Raw genomic sequence first — 18332 nt, forward strand, 5'->3', positions numbered from 1 at the left:
CGACTCTTTACTTATATTATATATATATAGATTTCGATGAGTTTTGCAACGGGCCAAAAGAACGGTCAGGGGTAAAAGATAAGAACAACTTTGCGGTTAACTTGTTTATTATAAATTAGTCCGACAGTTTCGGAAGTGGAAATTCCTTCCTCAGGGACATTCCCACAATGAACCATATATATATATATATATATATATATATATACAAGAAAAGGAAACTTCGAACAAGGTAGAAACCACGATTGTTGCCAACGTTTCAGCAAAGAGGCTTGCCTTCGTCAGGGACTTGCCTCCGTCAGAGACTTGCCTCCCTGACGAAGGCAAGTCTTTTTGCTGAAACATTGGCAACAATCGTGGTTTCTACCTTGTTCGAAGTTTTCTTTTCTTGTGTTCTCTACCATCTTCCAAGTTTTATTGCTCCCTACGTGTATACGTGTATATATATATATATATATATATATATATATATATATATATATATATATATATATATATATATATATATATATATATATTATGTATAGTTGCAAGCAACAGTTTCTTGGACAGCGGTCAAACTTATGAAAAAAAAGGGGGACCACGTCGTAAAAGGAATGGTTTTTAACGTTTCTGCCGAAGGACCGGCCTTCGTTAGAATAACAGCGATGGCGGTTGTTATTCTGACCGCTGTTATTCTGACGAAGGCCGGTCCTCCGGCCGAAACGTTAAAAACCATTCCTTTTTCGACGTGTGTCCCCCTTTTTTTCATATATATATATATATATATATATATATATATATATATATATATATATATATATATATATATATATATATATATATATATAGAGAGAGAGAGAGAGAGAGAGAGAGAGAGAGAGAGAGAGAGAGAAAGAGCAAACTTTATTCGGCAGCTTACGTCCGAGCCGCGGAGTTATGAGTCCTCGGAGGAAGGGGGTGTTCCATGGTCCTCCGACGGTGGCGGGAGTAGCGGCTGCAGCAACGGTGGCGAGGAGGCCGAGATGGTTCGACGTGGCCCCACCCTGCGCGCCGTTGACTGGCTGCAGCTGCATTACGTCACTTACCCCTTGCATAAATCAAGCTGCTCCACTTCACAATCACTTTTCCTCTTTCTTCTCTTCACCCCCGCCCCCTTCCTCTTGTGTTCACATAATGACGCCGGTTACGTTTTGGCCGCATAACACTTCCATTGCTGACGTAATAGAAGCAGTGAGTTAGGCTGCATTCCATGCTAATACGACCTGAAATATACTAAATCATACTTATAACGGGAGATAATAGGCACAGCTTTAGCACGAACGCTGTTTTTACATAAGAAAATTATGCCCAATGGTTGGGAAGATTGTAATGCCTAACATGACAATGTTTTGTTTCGCCGTTTTACGCACCTGACATCTCCTCCCCTTCTGCGCACGTCTCCCTCCATTTACCCGCTTTTTTCGTTTCTAATTCTCCTCCAAATCCAATCAATTACCTTAATTTCCTCTCTGCCCTTTTACCCTTCCCTCCCCTCCCCCATTGGTGTCCCGTGACCAGCTGCATCCTAGTTGTTAGGCTTAAAGGTAAAGATCAAACCAGGATCAAACCCCGCCAAAATTGGTTGGAAATCATATTAACGTTGGGCTGTGGAAATAATTTCAGCGAAAGAAAAGAATCGCAGGTTTTGTGGACTGATCCTCGTACGTTAGTTCCACGCCACATAAACCGAATGGCAAGCGCGTTTAGTCTTGGTCAAGTGAATCTCGCTAATTCTCAGAGCGAATCAATAGGTGTGCTGCTGTACACGATCTCAGTCGAGAGTCCAAAATGTTCTTCTGAAGGACAGAAAAATGCGTTGTTTCTGTCTGTGGCAGCACCGACGTAACACCTACGCCACAGCACTCGTGGCTGCCTGTCTGTCGACCTCACTTGCGCAAGCTGCATTATAAATAACATCACGTAAAAAGTCGCGCTGAAGCGTGTCGAAATAATTCTGATTCTCAGCGTTATGTGTTCTCTGTCGACTGTTGAAAAGAGTACGTATGATTAGGATAAGTCTAAAATAAAAGCCTTTATTCCGCTGCATATAAGAAAGGAGGCATGTGGATTGAAAAACGCACACAAACGTCTACGCGTGAACTATATTCCTCGCTTTTTCTGCTTCCTGTTTGTACTTCCTAGTAGCATGTATTAAATAACTGCGTGTGTGTGCTCGAGAGATTTAGCCTAAAACTCACGACTCCCTTCTAGGCTGCACACGTTTTCCTTCCTTTCTTCCTTACTGACTTCTTTATTTCTTTTGTTTTTTATTAATTTTTTGGTTTTCCTTTCTTTCTTCTAATTTTACTCATTCCTTCCTTCTTTTTCTCTTTCTTTCTTCCTTGGTTCTTTCCTTCCTTCTTTCTTTCTTCGTTTCCTTCCTTCATTCCTTCCTTTCTTTCTTTCTTTCTTTCTTTCTTTCTTTCTTTCTTGCTTTCTTTCTTTCTTTCTTTCTTCCTTCTATCCTTCCATTTTATTTCCTTTCTTTATTTCTCTCTCTCGTCCTTCCTTCCTTCCTTCCTTCCTTCCTTCCTTCCTTCCTTCCTTCCTTCCTTTCTTTCTTTCTTTCTTTCTTTCTTTCTTTCTTTCTTTCTTTCTTTCTCCTTCCTTCTTCCTTCCTTCTATCCTTCCATTTTCCTTCCTTTCTATATTTCTCTCTCTCGTCCTTCCTTCCTTCCTTCCTTCCTTCCTTACTGACTTCTTTATTTCTTTTGTATTTTTTTATTAATTTTTTGGTTTTCCTTTCTTTCTTTCTTCTATTTTACTCATTCCTTCCTTCTTTTTCTCTTTCTTTCTTCCTTGGTTCCTTCCTTCCTTTTCTCTTTCTTTCTTCGTTTCCTTCCTTTCTTTCTTTCTTTCTTTCTTTCTTTTTTCTATCCTTCCATTTTCTTTCCTTCCTTCAGTTCTCTCTTTCGTCCTTCCTTTCTTTCTTTATTTCTTTCGTTATTCCTTCCTTCCTTCTTTCCTTCCTTTCTTTCTTTCCTCCTTTCTTTCTTTCTTTCTTTGTCCTTCCTTCCTTCCTTCTATCCTTCCATTTTCTTTCCCTTCTATATTTCTCCCTCTCGTCCTTCCTTCCTTCCTTCCTTCCTTCCTTCCTTCCTTCCTTCCTTCCTTCTTTTCTTTCTTTCTTTCTTTCTTTCGTCCTTCCTTCCTTCCTTTGTTTCTTTACAGAAAACGGAGCAGAGGCTAAAGTCTTGATGCCTGACTTGGGCCCCTGCCCTCGCATTTCCTCGTGCAGGGGAAATGCCGCCATGAACGAACGGTGGAAAAACTATGACGCTCATATATTTGTGACGTAGATGGCGCGTAGGGGATGCATCCGGCCGGAAAGCCGGACTGAAACAGAAAAAGGAGGAAGCACAACAGCTGTGCAGTCAGTTGCGCACTGTAAACAGGTGTAATCGAACGGGCTGCAGTCTGCGCGTTCAGCGAGGATCCCTGATTGCTAAGTGCCGACCGTACTCATCTGTAGCCCAGAAATGGGAAACCGTGTCGAAATGGTAAGCAAGGGCTTTTCTTGCGCCTTTTTGAACGACCGATTTGGACAGCCGAATACCCGGGAAGTTTTGTAAAACAGTTTGGTAAAAAATAGAGAGAATTAGCGTATGTGTATACCGTGTATTCCGTGCGTACCGGGTGTACCGGGACCCGACTGGGAATGTGCGCATTCGTTCAGGTAGGTTAGTTCCACTGACGGGCGGCCGGCCCTTACCTTGCCCACGCATTCGTTCAGATGAAAGGTAGCCGCAACGCCGTACATGCCCGCGCGCGCGTGCGCAGTCGCGTCCCAGTTCACACTTTAGACACGGATCATACGGTACGCACGGTATGCTGATTCGCTCTAATTATTGGTTCACCTACCGTACTTCGAAATTTCTGCTCATCGATCGTAGTGGTAACCAATGTACAGTGACGAAAAAACACTGAGCGATTGGCCCATGTAATTGGAGAGCAAAACGAAATCTGCAATTTGTTTCTCGGCTCAGAGGTCAGTTTCGACATAGGAAACACGGAGAGAGAGAGAGAGAGAGAGAGAGAGAGAGAGAGAGAGAGAGCATGAGAGAGAGAGGATATAGAAAGAGAGGTAAAGACCACAATGCCAACTGCCTTATCCCTATAAACAAGGTTATATAACTGATTACAGCCTTGTCATTGTGAGAGATAATGTGCCCGCAGCGTTACAGTTTATGAGAAAATTACAGGAAAAGGTTGGAGAAACTAGCTTCCGAGTGGGCGTTGTCAAAAACACGCGCAAGCCGCAATGCTACACACTAAGCTACTTAGCTGGGAGAACATTTGCTGGGAGAGCATGAGAACAGGGAGGACTGGAATGCATTGCTGGGAGAACATTTTTATGGCTGCATCAGATGTCTGCTATCAAAGTAGGAGGCCCCTGTGGTTTCTTACTAAATTCCCGCGCAAGACATCCTATGTATCCCTATAAAACGCTATATAGCGAGCATTTTATAGATCCGCTTTGCTAAGTTAAATCAATGCATTGTTGGCAAGACATTTTTCAGGGGCAGTGCAATAAGCAGTTTGATATCGAAGTACCCAGGCCCCAGCGCCTCTGATTAATTGTCCCTGTAACCCATGTCCTGCTCTGGAACGCTGTACACTGAGTCCCTTAAAGTCGGCTTCACAATTATCCCAGCTGAATTGCCAGGAATACAACCTTAAGGGGTGATTTACATGGTTTGGCACTCTACGGGCCTGTTCTTAATGGCATTTTTCGTGTGCGGTGGCAGAGTGACACATCAATATTTACAGACGGACAGGCATGTACCCCCGTTGAATTCACGTAGCGCAATGCTTACGCATTTGATATTACAGCAGAAATTGCTGTCGATTTACAGCCGATAGAGCAAAAATTGCTTAATATTTCGTCGCTGAAAAATATCGCATTTCCCTTCACGCTATGCAGTTTCGGAGGCGACCTCCTGCCAGCAGCTCAGTATTCTCCGTACGACCTGGAAGTTGTATTTCGAAATGTAGGGAGGACAGAAGTGGGTCACATGTGTGTTACGCCAGAACTCGATGAACTAGTTAAGCGGACCGAGAATAAAGGACAACGTAAAAGCAAAACGACCTAAAGTGTTTCGAAGAACGGGCTCGCTTTTACTAAAATACGGATTTGAAAAGCAGCTTGTCGTTTGACAGAAGCAATGGGATTTTGTCAAATTGTTGTCATAAACAATACCCGAGAGTTAAAACTAAACATTAAAAATGGAACAACAATTTAGTGTGACTACTGGTTCGCTGAAAGCCTAATTGTGAAGTAAAAAAGACATCTAGTTGTCAGCTTCGTTTACTGTAGGGTGTTAGTGTGGCACAAAATTACAATGGTATTAAGGTTATTGGCGAGTTTGATAGCTGAGTAGAAACGGGGTAGAAATGGTTTAAAATCCAGTGTTATGGTAGTATCCCTCTCGTGAAGGAGCAATTTAAAGCTAGTAAGGCAAGTGGGTAGATCCTAATGCTTAATAAAAATAAGGTCACTTTGGCGATGGAGTTTCATGGAACCCCTGTATATATGGTTTAGAGACTTAGTAGTGGGCTACGTTCCGAAACGGCCTGCTTTTTTCGATATGGAGTTTTTAATGAAGTAAAAGCGAGTTCAGCTATGCCGATGACTCTGTCCTTAGCCAGAAATATAGTGTATACGTACGTCTAAGACAGAGAAAGTACCCAGAGGTGTAATTACCTAAGTTTATTGCCCTGTTAAGCATACCTACCTGTATATTCTAGCAAGGCGCAGTTAGTCGACAAACAAACTAGACATTCATACTCGTGAGTTTACAGGATGTCACAATTTAACCAGTATTTTACAGAGCAATTCCCAATATGCTTTGTAGCAATCTTAGTGAACAATGGCAGCGTCGAACAAGTGCGGTAATTTTCACCGGCAGCCCCGGTGTAGGTCGTAGTGAATGGGGATTGCAATGTTTTAGAGAGCTGTTAATTGAGAACATTTCCGACGAGAACATAACGGTAATAATGGGCCTTTTGGGCTTCAAAGAACGTGAGGGATTGATTTGACGCTACTGGGACGGATTTGAACGAGGCAATGAAGGGAACGATTTTTCCGGAGTGAATGGCGAAAAAGAAAACTGTTTCTGTCATCACGGGCACAATAAAAGTTTCTACTAATGCTCGTGTGGTCGTCATAACGTTTGATGGGCAGTTCATGGTGGCAGAAGATCCTTTCCGCATAGCCCTTGCCTACCAATGTCGTGAGGGCAGATTCTCTCGTCGTGCCAAAAAAAAGAAAAAATTATGAGCTGCGAAGATGGATGACCGGTTGTAGCACACAACATAGTAGTGCAACTGAATTTATGTATAAATTTGCCGTTGTTAAACGTGGCTAAACGAAGTTTGTCGATTGAAAGACCGTGTTTTTCTCGCCGAGAGCACGCAGTAAACGCGCACGAAAAGGCACTGCAAAACAAAACGCAGACGCTGCTCGGCGCAGTCGGTGCTGTAGGCGCTAACGCACAGTTAATTTGGATGCAGCCAGCGCCTCCTTGTGTCCTTCCTGTTATGATAGCATGCACCCTTCGTGTTTTTCCTATCCCCCTCTCCACACCCTTCCATATTGAATGAACGAGCGATCAGACGCTTACACTGCGCAACCGCACGATGCTCTCGCTTGACCTTCACTGAGCTCGAAGGTCAGATTGACGCTCCGAGGAACGAACCGTTTTTCGGGTTTGTCCTGAAGTATTAAGCTTCGATGAAAAACAATGCTTTGGCTGCTTGCTGGGAGCCATAATTCTTTGCCTTCAAAGAACGTAAGCAGAGTTTAGCGCCTTCGTGGAATTTTCGTAACACCTAGAGGCGGCGATTTTATGCAGCTAATCGTAACTCATTTTTCAACGTCAATGGTCAATGCTGCCCCCCCCCCCCCCCCTGTGAAAGGCCCGTTTAGCTTGTGTGCAATAATGTAGCCTAATTTTTATGTAGTTTTTTAAACGTAGATGCGTTTGATTTAACTCATTTTTGTAACAAGCAATCCGTCAGCGTAAATGCTGAGTCACATGGCGCGTCTTAGCCCGGTTTAAGCTTCGTGCAGTTACGCCGTCTGATTTTTGTGTACGTATAACCTAGGCGGCGTGAGTTTTTGATAAATGTTGCCAGGGATAGCAATAAAGATTTCGCATTCAAAACCCGTAAGTTCACTTATGTGCCCCGAGGAGTGTTTTAGCCTAGATGCAATGTTTTTAATTTGTTTTCGTAACAAACAATCCGCCAGCGTTGAAGATGCCCATATAGCGCTTGAGTGCCCCAGTTTTTAGTTTTGTGGAGTGACGTCCCCTCATCTTAATGCAGTTGTTTAACCTAGACGCATTCACTGTAATTGGTTTTTGCATCAACCGATTTCACATATTGATTGATTGATTGATTGATTGTAGGGTTTTAACGCGCCGACGCAACGCAGGCGATGAGGCGCGCCGTAGTGGAGGGCTCCGGATTAATTTTGACCACCTGGGGATCTTTAACGTGCGCCGAAATCTCGTACACACAGGCGTTTTTGCTTTTCGCCTCCATCAGAAAAGCGGCCGCCGCGGCCGGGAAACGAACCCGCGACCTCGTGCTCAGCAGCGCAACGCCTTAGCCACTGAGCCACCGCGGCGGGTCACCGATTTCACATAGGTTTTTAATTAAAACAACAGTGCTACCTAGGTTATGCACCCATCGCTTATCTACTTGTGGATTATTTCAAATGCTTTTCCTCTGCGCTAAGTAATGTTCGCATGTACGAACCGCCCGACCGGTACTAGCAGTTCGGAAATGGGCCTGCCTACGTACTTGTGACAGGAGGCCGGAAATCCGGACTGTCGGGTCATCAAAACCTGCATTAGGATCAAAGCATGCCTCGTGCGTCTCCAATCTGATGTTTCAACATTGAGTGTAAGGCTGGGGAGGTTTTATCCTGCTCTCACATGTATTCAGAAAGCAAGCGCAGTCAGCGGTTGTTGCGTCATCGGCCCAACACATGTGTGGAGCAATGGCGTTGTTGAACATTGCGCCGACGACACTGCGAAACTATTTCGGTGGTTGCATAGAGGTCAGAAATCGTGCGTCGGTGCTAAGAGGCAGTGCCATTCCCTTTTCGCAGGCCCACGTGTTCGCTTTTACAAAACGACGACAACTGCTCTTTTACTAATTGCGCAATCAACGTAGATAGCGCAAGTGCGTTTTGTAGCGATGACGCGATTGCCGCTACATACTCATTACGATCGCTATGCAGACTGCGGTGACTGCGGCTTACAAAACGCTTCGAGCCGCAGTCAGGCAAGTGGCCTGGCTGTCACACCGCCTTCTTGTGATACTGGTCTTGTCCGACGGCACGTGTGGGCAGCGCGTCCAATACGTTGTGCTGGCTTTGGACGGAATCCTGACGAGTTTGCACTGTCTTTGAAAGTGGGACGCCGATTATGGGCTCACATCGGTGATGGTACTTGTCCTCCAGGGGTCCTGTAGGCGTTTTCCATCTTCCATACCTTCCAATCGTTTCCACGACTTTCCCGCCGACCCATTCATTTGTTTTCGGGGGAATGCACCTCAATAGAGTACAACATGTTTACGTACATCATACACGGAGTCTATCCACATGACTTCCCAGGATGCTTCCTTGGTCTTCAGAAGTGTCGCAAAGGCAGGCTATAGGATTGTCTTATCAGCAGCCGAAAATGTCCACGGCTTTCCACTGTGTCCTGTGCCCTGGTTCTCATGGTGGACCTGCAGTGGTACACCACAGCTTCCGCAGTGCGTTGAGTCTGTCATCTACGCTGCTATGTTGGGAAAAGTAGTTGACCGAACCACGTGCGCTTTATGGCCACTGTATGTCGTATCCGCCCGGGCGGAAACAGGTGCCGTTCCCAGCCATAAACATCGCGGGACTGCGGTACTTGACACTGCAAACAAGAACAATTTTATGGCTTTACAAACTTCCAGCGAGCAGCAACTCTGTGAAGTATGCAGCACAATCGAGTCAGCCCCACATTGTCGTTGGCGGAACCAGCCAAGGGAACCTTACATGGGAGCCTTACATGCTTACATGGGGAACTTAAAAGCTTGCATAATTCGCTGACAAGACTTCTGTAGCTGGGTCTCTGAAGGGGGAAATAAAACCAATTTTCTTTTTCATTCAGTGCAGTTATTAAGTGGGTATAGCCATGGCTTGCGCACTTTCGAGCGTATGGCTATATTTTTAACCCTTTGTTGGAATGTGTTTGCGCATCTGTTCATACTTTCCACGTGACAACGGTAAACTCTTTGCACACAGGTGGTTTTCGCTGGACTGGAATGAGTAAAGGAGTTTATTGTTACGAATAATAGAGAGGAACGTCCCCCAGCAGGTCGATTTTGTCTCACCTAAGGGTTTACACCGGAACTCCTGCTGGTGTTGGGGTGTTGGAGACGGAAAAAATAGACAGGCAGGAAAGGGAGAAGAAAGAGTGAGAGGGGCACATACATCATATGTACATATATACAGGACAGTACACTAAGAAGGGAAATTAAAGTGTCCACTACTTGTAGAGAAAGCGAAGCGCCGCAAAGAGGCCCGAGCGACGTGGCCAACGGTTTTCCACCGAGAAGCAGCATGAAATTCGGAGATGAGTGCGTTAGTTCAAGCGGGAATACGATGCGGGTGGCACAGGACAATACGAGTTCAGTGTCGCCAACGGCAGGGACATGTTCCTAACGTAGGAATTTTGCACATTTTATACACTAACAGGGACTTCCATGTGGACGTCCTTCAAGTTTCACCGCAAAACTCAGGGCCAGTTACCATTTCGACCAGTTATTACAAGCGAGTTAAAAGCGTACGCCAGCAGTTTAAATTTTATCAGTTTTTCAGCTTTGTTTCGTATTGTAATAATAATCTAAAAACTCCTAGCGGAGTGATTATAACTTTGAATATTCGAAATGGTTGATGGGGGCACGTTTCGTATTTAAAGCAGCAGCTTTCGAATTATTTGGTGCAGAAGAAGGCAATGAATTTGTTTTTTTTTTTTGCGGGTAGTAAAAAGAAGAGGTCTTACACACTCGCTTGAAGTTGCGTCAGTACGCGGTAATAAAATGAGCTGACTTAATTGAAGTTCAAAAATTACGTTATACTGAGTTTTAAACTCCGGGCAAAAATTATTAGTTTCAGGTTCCGGTTCTGTACCATGACGATGGTACAGAGCCGAAACGTGAAACTGTAATAATTTTGACAGAAAAACTGTGAGTCACGATCTTTCATGACACTGCATGGAAGAAAGGAAAGTTTTGCGCTGAATAATACACTTGCACTGATCTTGAGCGGGTAGAAACGCCTCGTTGATTCTTCTTGTCGATATCAAAGTTATGCCATATTGTTTCACTGCACCACCATTGAATCTGAGGTCAACGGGCGTAGTTTGGTCATGTACTAGTTCTCTCTTATTTTTTGGCCGGCTATTGATGATTTTTATTGAAGAAACAGACGGAATGTGACTGTGAAACATGGGTTCTGTTCCTTGTTCACGGTGCACGGTGTGTCGCGTGGTTCTTTCAATATTACATATTTGCGATTTTCTTTATTAAAAAGCAGTTGATAGTCAGCGCTTGTGTGTCCTCGTTTTCCTCTGCTCAGTCCTTGTGTTTGCGCTGTTTCACAGGAAGGATACAGCGCAAACACACAACTCGCCCAATTTACTGCGGTACTCAAGTTTATTTCTTCAGTTCACTTGCACTTGCAAGTGCGAGCATTAGCGTGTCTGGTGTTTTCTTCCAGGCAGGCAACACTCAGAATGCAATCGAAGTGGCGGCGCAGCTTCTCAAGGTCGGCACCCTCATCGTCCTGCTGGTGTTCGGGTCCCACCAGGCTGATCAAAACAACTACCCGGTGTTCAGCCATGGACCCTATTGGACGCTTCTGGACATCGTTCAATTTGTAGGTTTCACGCTATGGGGCTTCACTCTTTTTCAAGAATGTATGGGAACAGAGACAGTCGTACTAATGTACAGCTTGGCGTGGTTGTTTATGTATGATTCAATGCATTTTGGTGGTACTCTCTTTGTGAACGCATTCTAAGATCGTGGATGATTACCAGTGGATGTCTGGACACACAGCAAGCGCCCTTGAAGCATCACCATACCCTTTCTGAATATCATTCACAAAGTGCAATTTTCATGCGGGATGCCCTATAGTGGTCGCCTGGAAATATTATTTACGATGTATAAAGGTAGAACGTGATTATAACAACTCATACTGACAATAGGCGACTCCAAGGTCGACCTTGTTGTAGGGAGAGTATCTGGCATGTGCTTCACGAACGTGAAGCTAAGGGGGACTGGCTAAGAGTAGAATTGTGAAAGTACGCTTTCAGGTCGTCAGTACACGCACGTTCATCACCGAATCATCTGGACGGTTTTGGCTGTAATCTCCGACAACAGAATGCGGCCTACCCATGCGCAAAAGTGTGCGCGTCGGCTAATCGCTTGTGTGCAACACTCCCGCCGCGAGCACGTGAGGTATACATGCACTGCATTTGCAGGTACAATCAGGCTACATATAATGTGGGAAAAGTGCGTCACTAGCCAATCTCCTCTCATACTGGAAGCAGTTTTTTCTACCTCACTTGTAGCTCATCATCTAAGCTGATGTCCAGAGAAGCAAGATCACCTCTTGGGCAAGCACCATAGAACCCGCACCTACATCATCTCGGCATCATAACTTCACCAATAACTGTAACTCAACTCCACCCCAAGCACATTAATAAACCGTCTTTGTTATTGTAGAGCTCATTGGAAGATATCTTCTAATACGCAATGTCTTTGACGAAAGGGAAGCGGGCATTGCACTTAAGTGGCATTAGTAACTCATACTATTCCTGTTTAAGTCCTGTTTCGTAAATGCCAACGTGTTTCACTCAGTGGGTCAGGCAACCAGCCAGCCTAATATACCTACTTAAACGAAAGTAAAACAAAAAGGTGTGAGGAGCACTTGAAAGCTCCACACTTTGGCTAACAAACTGCTCCCCCTGAAATTGAAGCGCCTATTTGGCGGTACATGTTGAGGGGACGGAAAGCAGGTATTTCGAGTCGGAAGAAGCCAGTGTCGAAGGGGGATACGGGATAAAGATGTCCTGGCGCATGACGAAACATACGGGTGCAGGGCGACGCCATTGCAAAGAGACAAGAACGGTGAACCTAAACTAAAGGCCGCCACTACTGGCCATTTTGTGCACTTCCGCCAGTTCATACCAAGCTGGCACTTAAACTAAGAAAGGGTAGCCATGACCAGCACCTACAGTTAGAATATGACTTCGACTTCCATTGACAGATGGTGCCAAACATTTTTTACAAAGAGCGGGCCACTTTTTAACTTAACGGGACGTGGTTCTTATCGAAAAGTAATCGCAATAGTTTATTGTTGTGTTTCTTTGGCTAATGATGATGGAAGTATATCACTACTTTTACAGCGAACGTGTCGAGAGGTTGTCAGCGGCCGAGCCGATATGTTTTTGTGGAAAAAACGCACCGACTGCAGGACCCAAGCTCGGGAAGGCTCGAACTCCAAAAGGAAGCTAGTGCAGCAGAGGCGGCAATGCTATATTTCACTTTGCGCCCTAATTAGGCGCGTCACAGTGGTGTAGAAAAAAATGTGCAGTTCATGTGATCTGTTGACGTCACGCAGCCAGTAGTGCTAGCTTTTCTTTGTTGTCGCAAAGCGAGGTGTTATGTCACATGGCCTTGAGCGATCGCTGTTCCTAGCAGATGTGGCATGCTTATAAAACGTGCGCGGCAGTGCAAGCTTACATTCTCTGAGCGTGAGCGAGACGGGTCGGTCTGGTTGTTGAGAAACGGGTCGTCTCTAGTGAGTGAGGCGTTGGTCTTGGTGACGACAAGGAATTGCCATGCCGTACGAACGTGCGCACTAATGGAGCAGATGTGTTGGAGCCAGGAATGCACAAGGTTTTTTATTCGCGTACCCAATTTTTTTACGAAGCCCTCTACTTGGTCGTGGAAAGGAGAGGATGACAAACTTTGCAGGTGTCTATTGATCACCATCTTCACAAATTATCCCTGAATGATTTGCTACAGAAAATTCTTCGGATTCTTTTTTTTTTTTCAAAATACAGGCCCTACTTATACTTGCCGCTGCCTCTGGAGTCGTGCAAGGATACCTGACTCTGGCGGATGGACGGGTGGCGGATGCTGTGAGCAGTCCCGTTTTGGTGGCTGCAACATGCGACTTCTGCATGGCGCTTAGCTTTGTAAGTTTAATTCTTTACAAAACAAATTAGCTTAGATGCGTCATCCTAATGCTTGTGGAATCCCTTCAATAACCGAGTAGAAAAATCAGGCATTAAATATGCTGCTTACGTCATACGGTAAATTTAAGTGTGTTCATGTAGATTTAACGACATAGAGCTGTCGGAAGAGCATAAATCGATCTTACCATCATCATCATCAGCCTACTCAGGTCCACTGCAGGACGAAGGCCTTTCCCACTGACCTCCAACCATCCCTGTCCTGCGCCGCTCGAGTCCACTGCTTACCCCGGAATTTCGTTACTCCATCCCTCCATCGGGTTAATGGCCTTCCCATTTTTCTGGGCCCAGGGTCCACTGTTTGGCCCCGAATTTCTCTATTTCATTCCTCGATCGCGTTAAAGGCCTTCCCCTTTTTTTAGACCCATCTCTTGGTATCCACTCCGTTTGCCCTAATTGACCAAATCGGTAATGGAGGAAAAATAACATGTTACAAAAATAGTGTTTTATATAGTACGTTACGGGAGCGTTGGACTAGGGTAACCATCCAAACTCTTCTACAAATCTCATGTGTTCCAACAACCTTCGAAATAATATACGTTAGTTTTGTGGAACGCCAATAAAGAGGGTTGTCAGAAGTGACTGCGGGCTATTTCGTTCGTTTCTTCACCTAGTGAAAATAAGTGCTGCATGCATAATTCGATTCTAACGGCACGATGCCCTGTCCTCTCCTAGAGAAATGCTCAATTTAACTTGGCCTCCAGGTTGTAACACATGCTCATGGCAGCATGGAGGCAGGCGGGAAAGTATGCGGTGAGACCGGTGACTATTCCTACACCGTGGACTGGTGGAACTACTGCTGATTGAGATATGTGAAAAGCAGTTTTGCGTAGTTACACTTGAAGATGAATCATTATTTTGCGTTCAAGATAGTATTTGCGATTTGCGATGAGGTACGAACAGGTTCCACAAAGCCAAAAGCACTCACGCCTAACTATATGACCAGCAGCACTTCGTTACTAAGTGCGCAAGCATGGCATTGGCATCCACGATCTTGCAAGATTAGTGTTAGAAGCGAAAGCTTGTAGTGAAAAATATAGCGTGTCTAAAGCACTTATACTACATTTTTCTAAGGACATCCAGTCCGAAATTGTTAGCACTGATAATCGGCACAGTCGGCGCAGTTGACATGTTGCAATATTTTCAGGGGATTTTATTGCATCTTATTTGGAAGCGATGTAGGCGATGTCTACCGCCTTCTGGATTCGCTTGCGCAATGCTCGGATTCCTTACTGCAGCCGCTGTGTTCGATGCATTCTACGACTGCACGACTCTACAGCCAATAACACAGGTGTGACACGTTTACCTTCCTCGAGAGATTCCGAACGTTAGCTAGAGTAACTGTCAAGATACTTATTGCAAGAAACCGCATTCATCAAATTGGTCAGATTACACTCCTTGCAGCGTAATCTGCAGCGGGTCTGTTCTGGGGCCAAGGAGCTCAGTTTGTCTTTGACTTTGACTTGACTTGCAACGAGTTTGGACATTTGATCGCAGCGGCTTTGTCTTTGACTATTTACCATTTGATTGCGAGTAATAAAGATGAGGTGGTGAGGTGGGTATGCGCCCTATGTAGCCGTACGCCAACCCCTGTTAAAAAGCCATGGACATGCAAAATTATAAGAGATCATAATGTTGGATTTCGGTTGCAACATCGATTTACGTTATTTGTCACACACTAACACTGTTAATCGGCCAGATTTAGGGGACATCCCCAAAATGAAGTAAGTATTTGTGTTCTGGAATTTTTCTTCAGCTGCGAAGTTTGAGCAAGCTGTATAGCTTCCTTTTGTAGCCGTACGGCTGCATTTCAGGTGGGTGTAAAATTTTAATTAGCACTGACATTGTTAACCATATGATCAAAGCTTTGTTAAAAAAAGAGAGAAGTATATTTCTTCAGGAGCAGCAAGGGTGCAATTCTTTGTGACCAAGGGGAATTATAAAGCACTATTGGTTTGATGCATGGGTATAAACTTTGAGGAAGCATGAAGATAAAACATAAGTTTTCTGGTTCATTCTAAAGGCTACTTTCTCCCAATAACAACAATGCCAGTGTTAACACAAACTTCAATCGAGTAATAAAGTTAATCAACTAGTAAATGCACACACTTCACTGGTTTCCCTTTCCTTCTTCCTGTCCTAATAACCTTCTATTTTTATCTAAGCGTTACATTTCTGTAGAGCCTGTTTTATACAGCATTATACAGTAGAATGGCGGTAATGAACCCATTTTTTTACACCAAAAAGGAAAATGTTGCCGTAAGCGAAATAAAAAATCGCTGAAAAAAAAAAGAATCATGCACCCGGCCGTCTAACGAAGACGGTGCTTGAACGCGAAGCTTTCTCGGGAGAGATTCTTTTGTTGTCGCTTGAGTTTGCACTTTAACTGGCAGATGGTTTGGACTTTGGCGCCTCCTTCCATATGCTGCGTTGCTAAACCACAGAGTGAAGAAAAAAGCTTGGGCTCGTGGACTTTGACTTGCAACGAGTTTGCACTTTTGATCGCAGTGGCTTTGTCTTAGACTATTCACCATTTAATTGCGCACGAAGGAGGCTTCGCGTTCAACCATCGTCGTCGTAGACGGGGCATGATTTTTCTAATTTTGCATGTTTATGCACCCCTTTCCAAATCCAAACTGCTTCGATGGTGCCGGAATGGCGCGACCGGATAGGCATTGGCTTCATAACGAGAAGGACCCTTGCAAAAGTGTTGTCTTTACTTGAACCCCGATCAGCATCATCGTCAGAGAAAGTTGGCTTTCCTGAAGCGAGATATGCTATCAGTGAGACACTGAAAGCTTCGCCTTAAAGAAATGAAACGCTTTCAAAGTATTCCTCGCGTTCTGGAACGGCAGCTGTATTTCCGCAGTGGGCGACATATTCCGCATGTTTTGTGTGCCCTTTTTTTTATGTACATCCACTGATATGTTCTTAATTTTCAATTTTTTTCTTTTTAGGAGATAACATTCACGAATCTGAGTTTTCAGAGTGATGTACTTCTTATCACCTTTCTTCTGGCGGCTTGCACGGCTGGAAATTTTTTCATGTCCGGTATCCGGGACCTCGTGCTTCTCAAACGAAATCGTTCGAAGGTACGTTCCACGACATCTTGGACATTCAACACCGCGTTGCCGGCTGCTAACCTAGCTGTGGACGTCAGCCGAAATGTACATTTATACGAACAAAGTTATTTAACACTTCATCACATGAAAAGGTCTGGGTACCAATCTAAGTGCTTATGGGCTAAGGCGTTGGGCTACTGATTGAGGAAAAGCATAACCAGTGTCCAGAGATATTGCCGCTCGTGAAAAATCGCCAAATGGTCCGCACCTCATGACCCTGGGGCAGCTTCGATGCCAAATATATCCCCTCAAGACCTCTGCGGTGTACAGTTTTAACCTTATACTTCGTAACAGAAGTGCACATTTGTTAAGCTGCTCATCCCGGCTTGTGGGATCTGTAAATAATTCAGTAAAGTTTCGAATGAAACAAGTGCATTTTTAAAATTTGCGTGCTGGGAAAAACAAAAAAATAATTCGTGCAGGTACAGCTGTGCAGCAGCACCTACTCCACTCTGATGCAACGTTGCGCTTCTCGAGTTGTGAAAAACTACAAATGTGTGTGTCAGTGAGTTCTTTCGAGGGCGAAGTAAACTATTCCCTGATTCATTGAGTGTAAAATAAGTGTTTCAGCCACTCTAAAATCGCAAATAGTGTACTCTTTAGAGTTCTGGCTCACTTTTTTACAGCTCGCGGAGCCTTAGCGTAGTGAAGTGCTCTTGTTGAGGTGTGCACGCATTGCATTTCCCTCACCAATGTATTTGAATCATTGATTTCCACAGGTGTCCTGGCGATTTCTAGACAATGACAGTGTTTCTGTATTAGGACGGTTAACTTGTACAACACTGCTTCCGTAAGTAACAAAACCACTTTTCTGAAGCATTAAACATTGCGCATCATCGAAGACAAGGATTGAGAGCAACCAAAAGTAACGTAAGACAATTAAGACATAAGCCTTAGGCTTTTAAAACTGCTTGCTAGGAATGGGACAGCATAAGGGTCACGTGAGTTGGTCTATAAGGAGTTGTATGATATAGCAGTAGGAGACCGTGCTGTCGAGCTCCCACCTGCATGCAATCAACTCCCGGTGGTTGAGAGATCGGTAGCCGTCAAGATGACGCAAAGCTACTTGTAAAAAGCTTTACACTCGCAAGGCTCTGCTTAATAATATTTCACTCTGTCGCTCTCTGCCTCTCTGTGTGTGCCCAAAAGTGGGTCCACGAAAATTCCTTCTGCTCAATACGCCTTCAGTTAAGGCCCTGGCAGCTGAGGCTGGAATGCAGCGGAGACTCACAAGGAATTGTCCTGCTTTATATGTTTCGTTTAGATGCTGGTTAAGCCACTCATATCGTGTTCCTTCATGTTTTTAAACTCTGTATAAAATTTTGAGCCACATTTCAGATATCGCTCAATTTTAAGGGTGTTTTTTGGTCTGCTAAGGATCACTGTTTCACCGTGGTTACGGGGAGCTCTACATCAGAGTTTTAGTGGGTAATGAAAAATATATGGCGGAAGTAACTACCTCCGAGACTCTTGTATGGCGAAACGTGAAACAACTTCGCAGTCTCAGAGGATCATCAAGCATTAGCATTTTTAAGACGAAGAAACAAAATTCTAGTTAAGGCATCTTGCTAGTGGCAAAATCTAACTTTATGTTCTTTGGTCGATGTGCTCGGACGATGTTCTTCGAATGTGTCGATGTTCTTTGAATGTCGATGTTCTTTGAATGTGTTCATAATAGTCTTTGTTTGGATACTTAAACTCGGACATTTGGGTATGTCTGTCGGCCTCTCGATTAAGCCACCCGGCCGAATGCTAATAGAAGTCTTGAACGAAACGTTTATATAGGTAAAACATTTACAAACTACTAAATCTGGTTGCAATGTTCATACTTGTGGAAATTGCTGAACAAAAAGAAAACATTGGGCATATTTGAAACAAAACCTTA

At 44.3% G+C, this 18332-nt stretch overlaps 1 protein-coding gene across 2 annotated transcripts in view; it reads left to right on the plus strand.

Annotated features, from left to right (window-relative positions):
• Window positions 1-3396: 3396 nt before the first annotated feature.
• Window positions 3397-18332, plus strand: part of LOC144151373 (ATP-binding cassette sub-family C member 2-like) — a 53195-nt gene continuing 38259 nt past the window's right edge. For both annotated transcript variants that reach the window (XM_077682405.1, XM_077682404.1), the window contains exons 1-6: window positions 3397-3518; window positions 10784-10942; window positions 13134-13268; window positions 14473-14616; window positions 16283-16417; window positions 17167-17237. In XM_077682405.1, coding sequence (XP_077538531.1) covers window positions 3498-3518; window positions 10784-10942; window positions 13134-13268; window positions 14473-14616; window positions 16283-16417; window positions 17167-17237 — 665 coding nt within the window. In that variant the 5' untranslated portion in view covers window positions 3397-3497. The remainder of the gene's footprint in view (window positions 3519-10783; window positions 10943-13133; window positions 13269-14472; window positions 14617-16282; window positions 16418-17166; window positions 17238-18332) is intronic.

Source organism: Haemaphysalis longicornis, unplaced genomic scaffold (genome assembly GCF_048455015.1).
Source record: "Haemaphysalis longicornis isolate Haplotype H1 unplaced genomic scaffold, Haemaphysalis longicornis Haplotype H1 scaffold_9, whole genome shotgun sequence".
Taxonomy (NCBI): Eukaryota; Metazoa; Arthropoda; class Arachnida; order Ixodida; family Ixodidae; genus Haemaphysalis; species Haemaphysalis longicornis.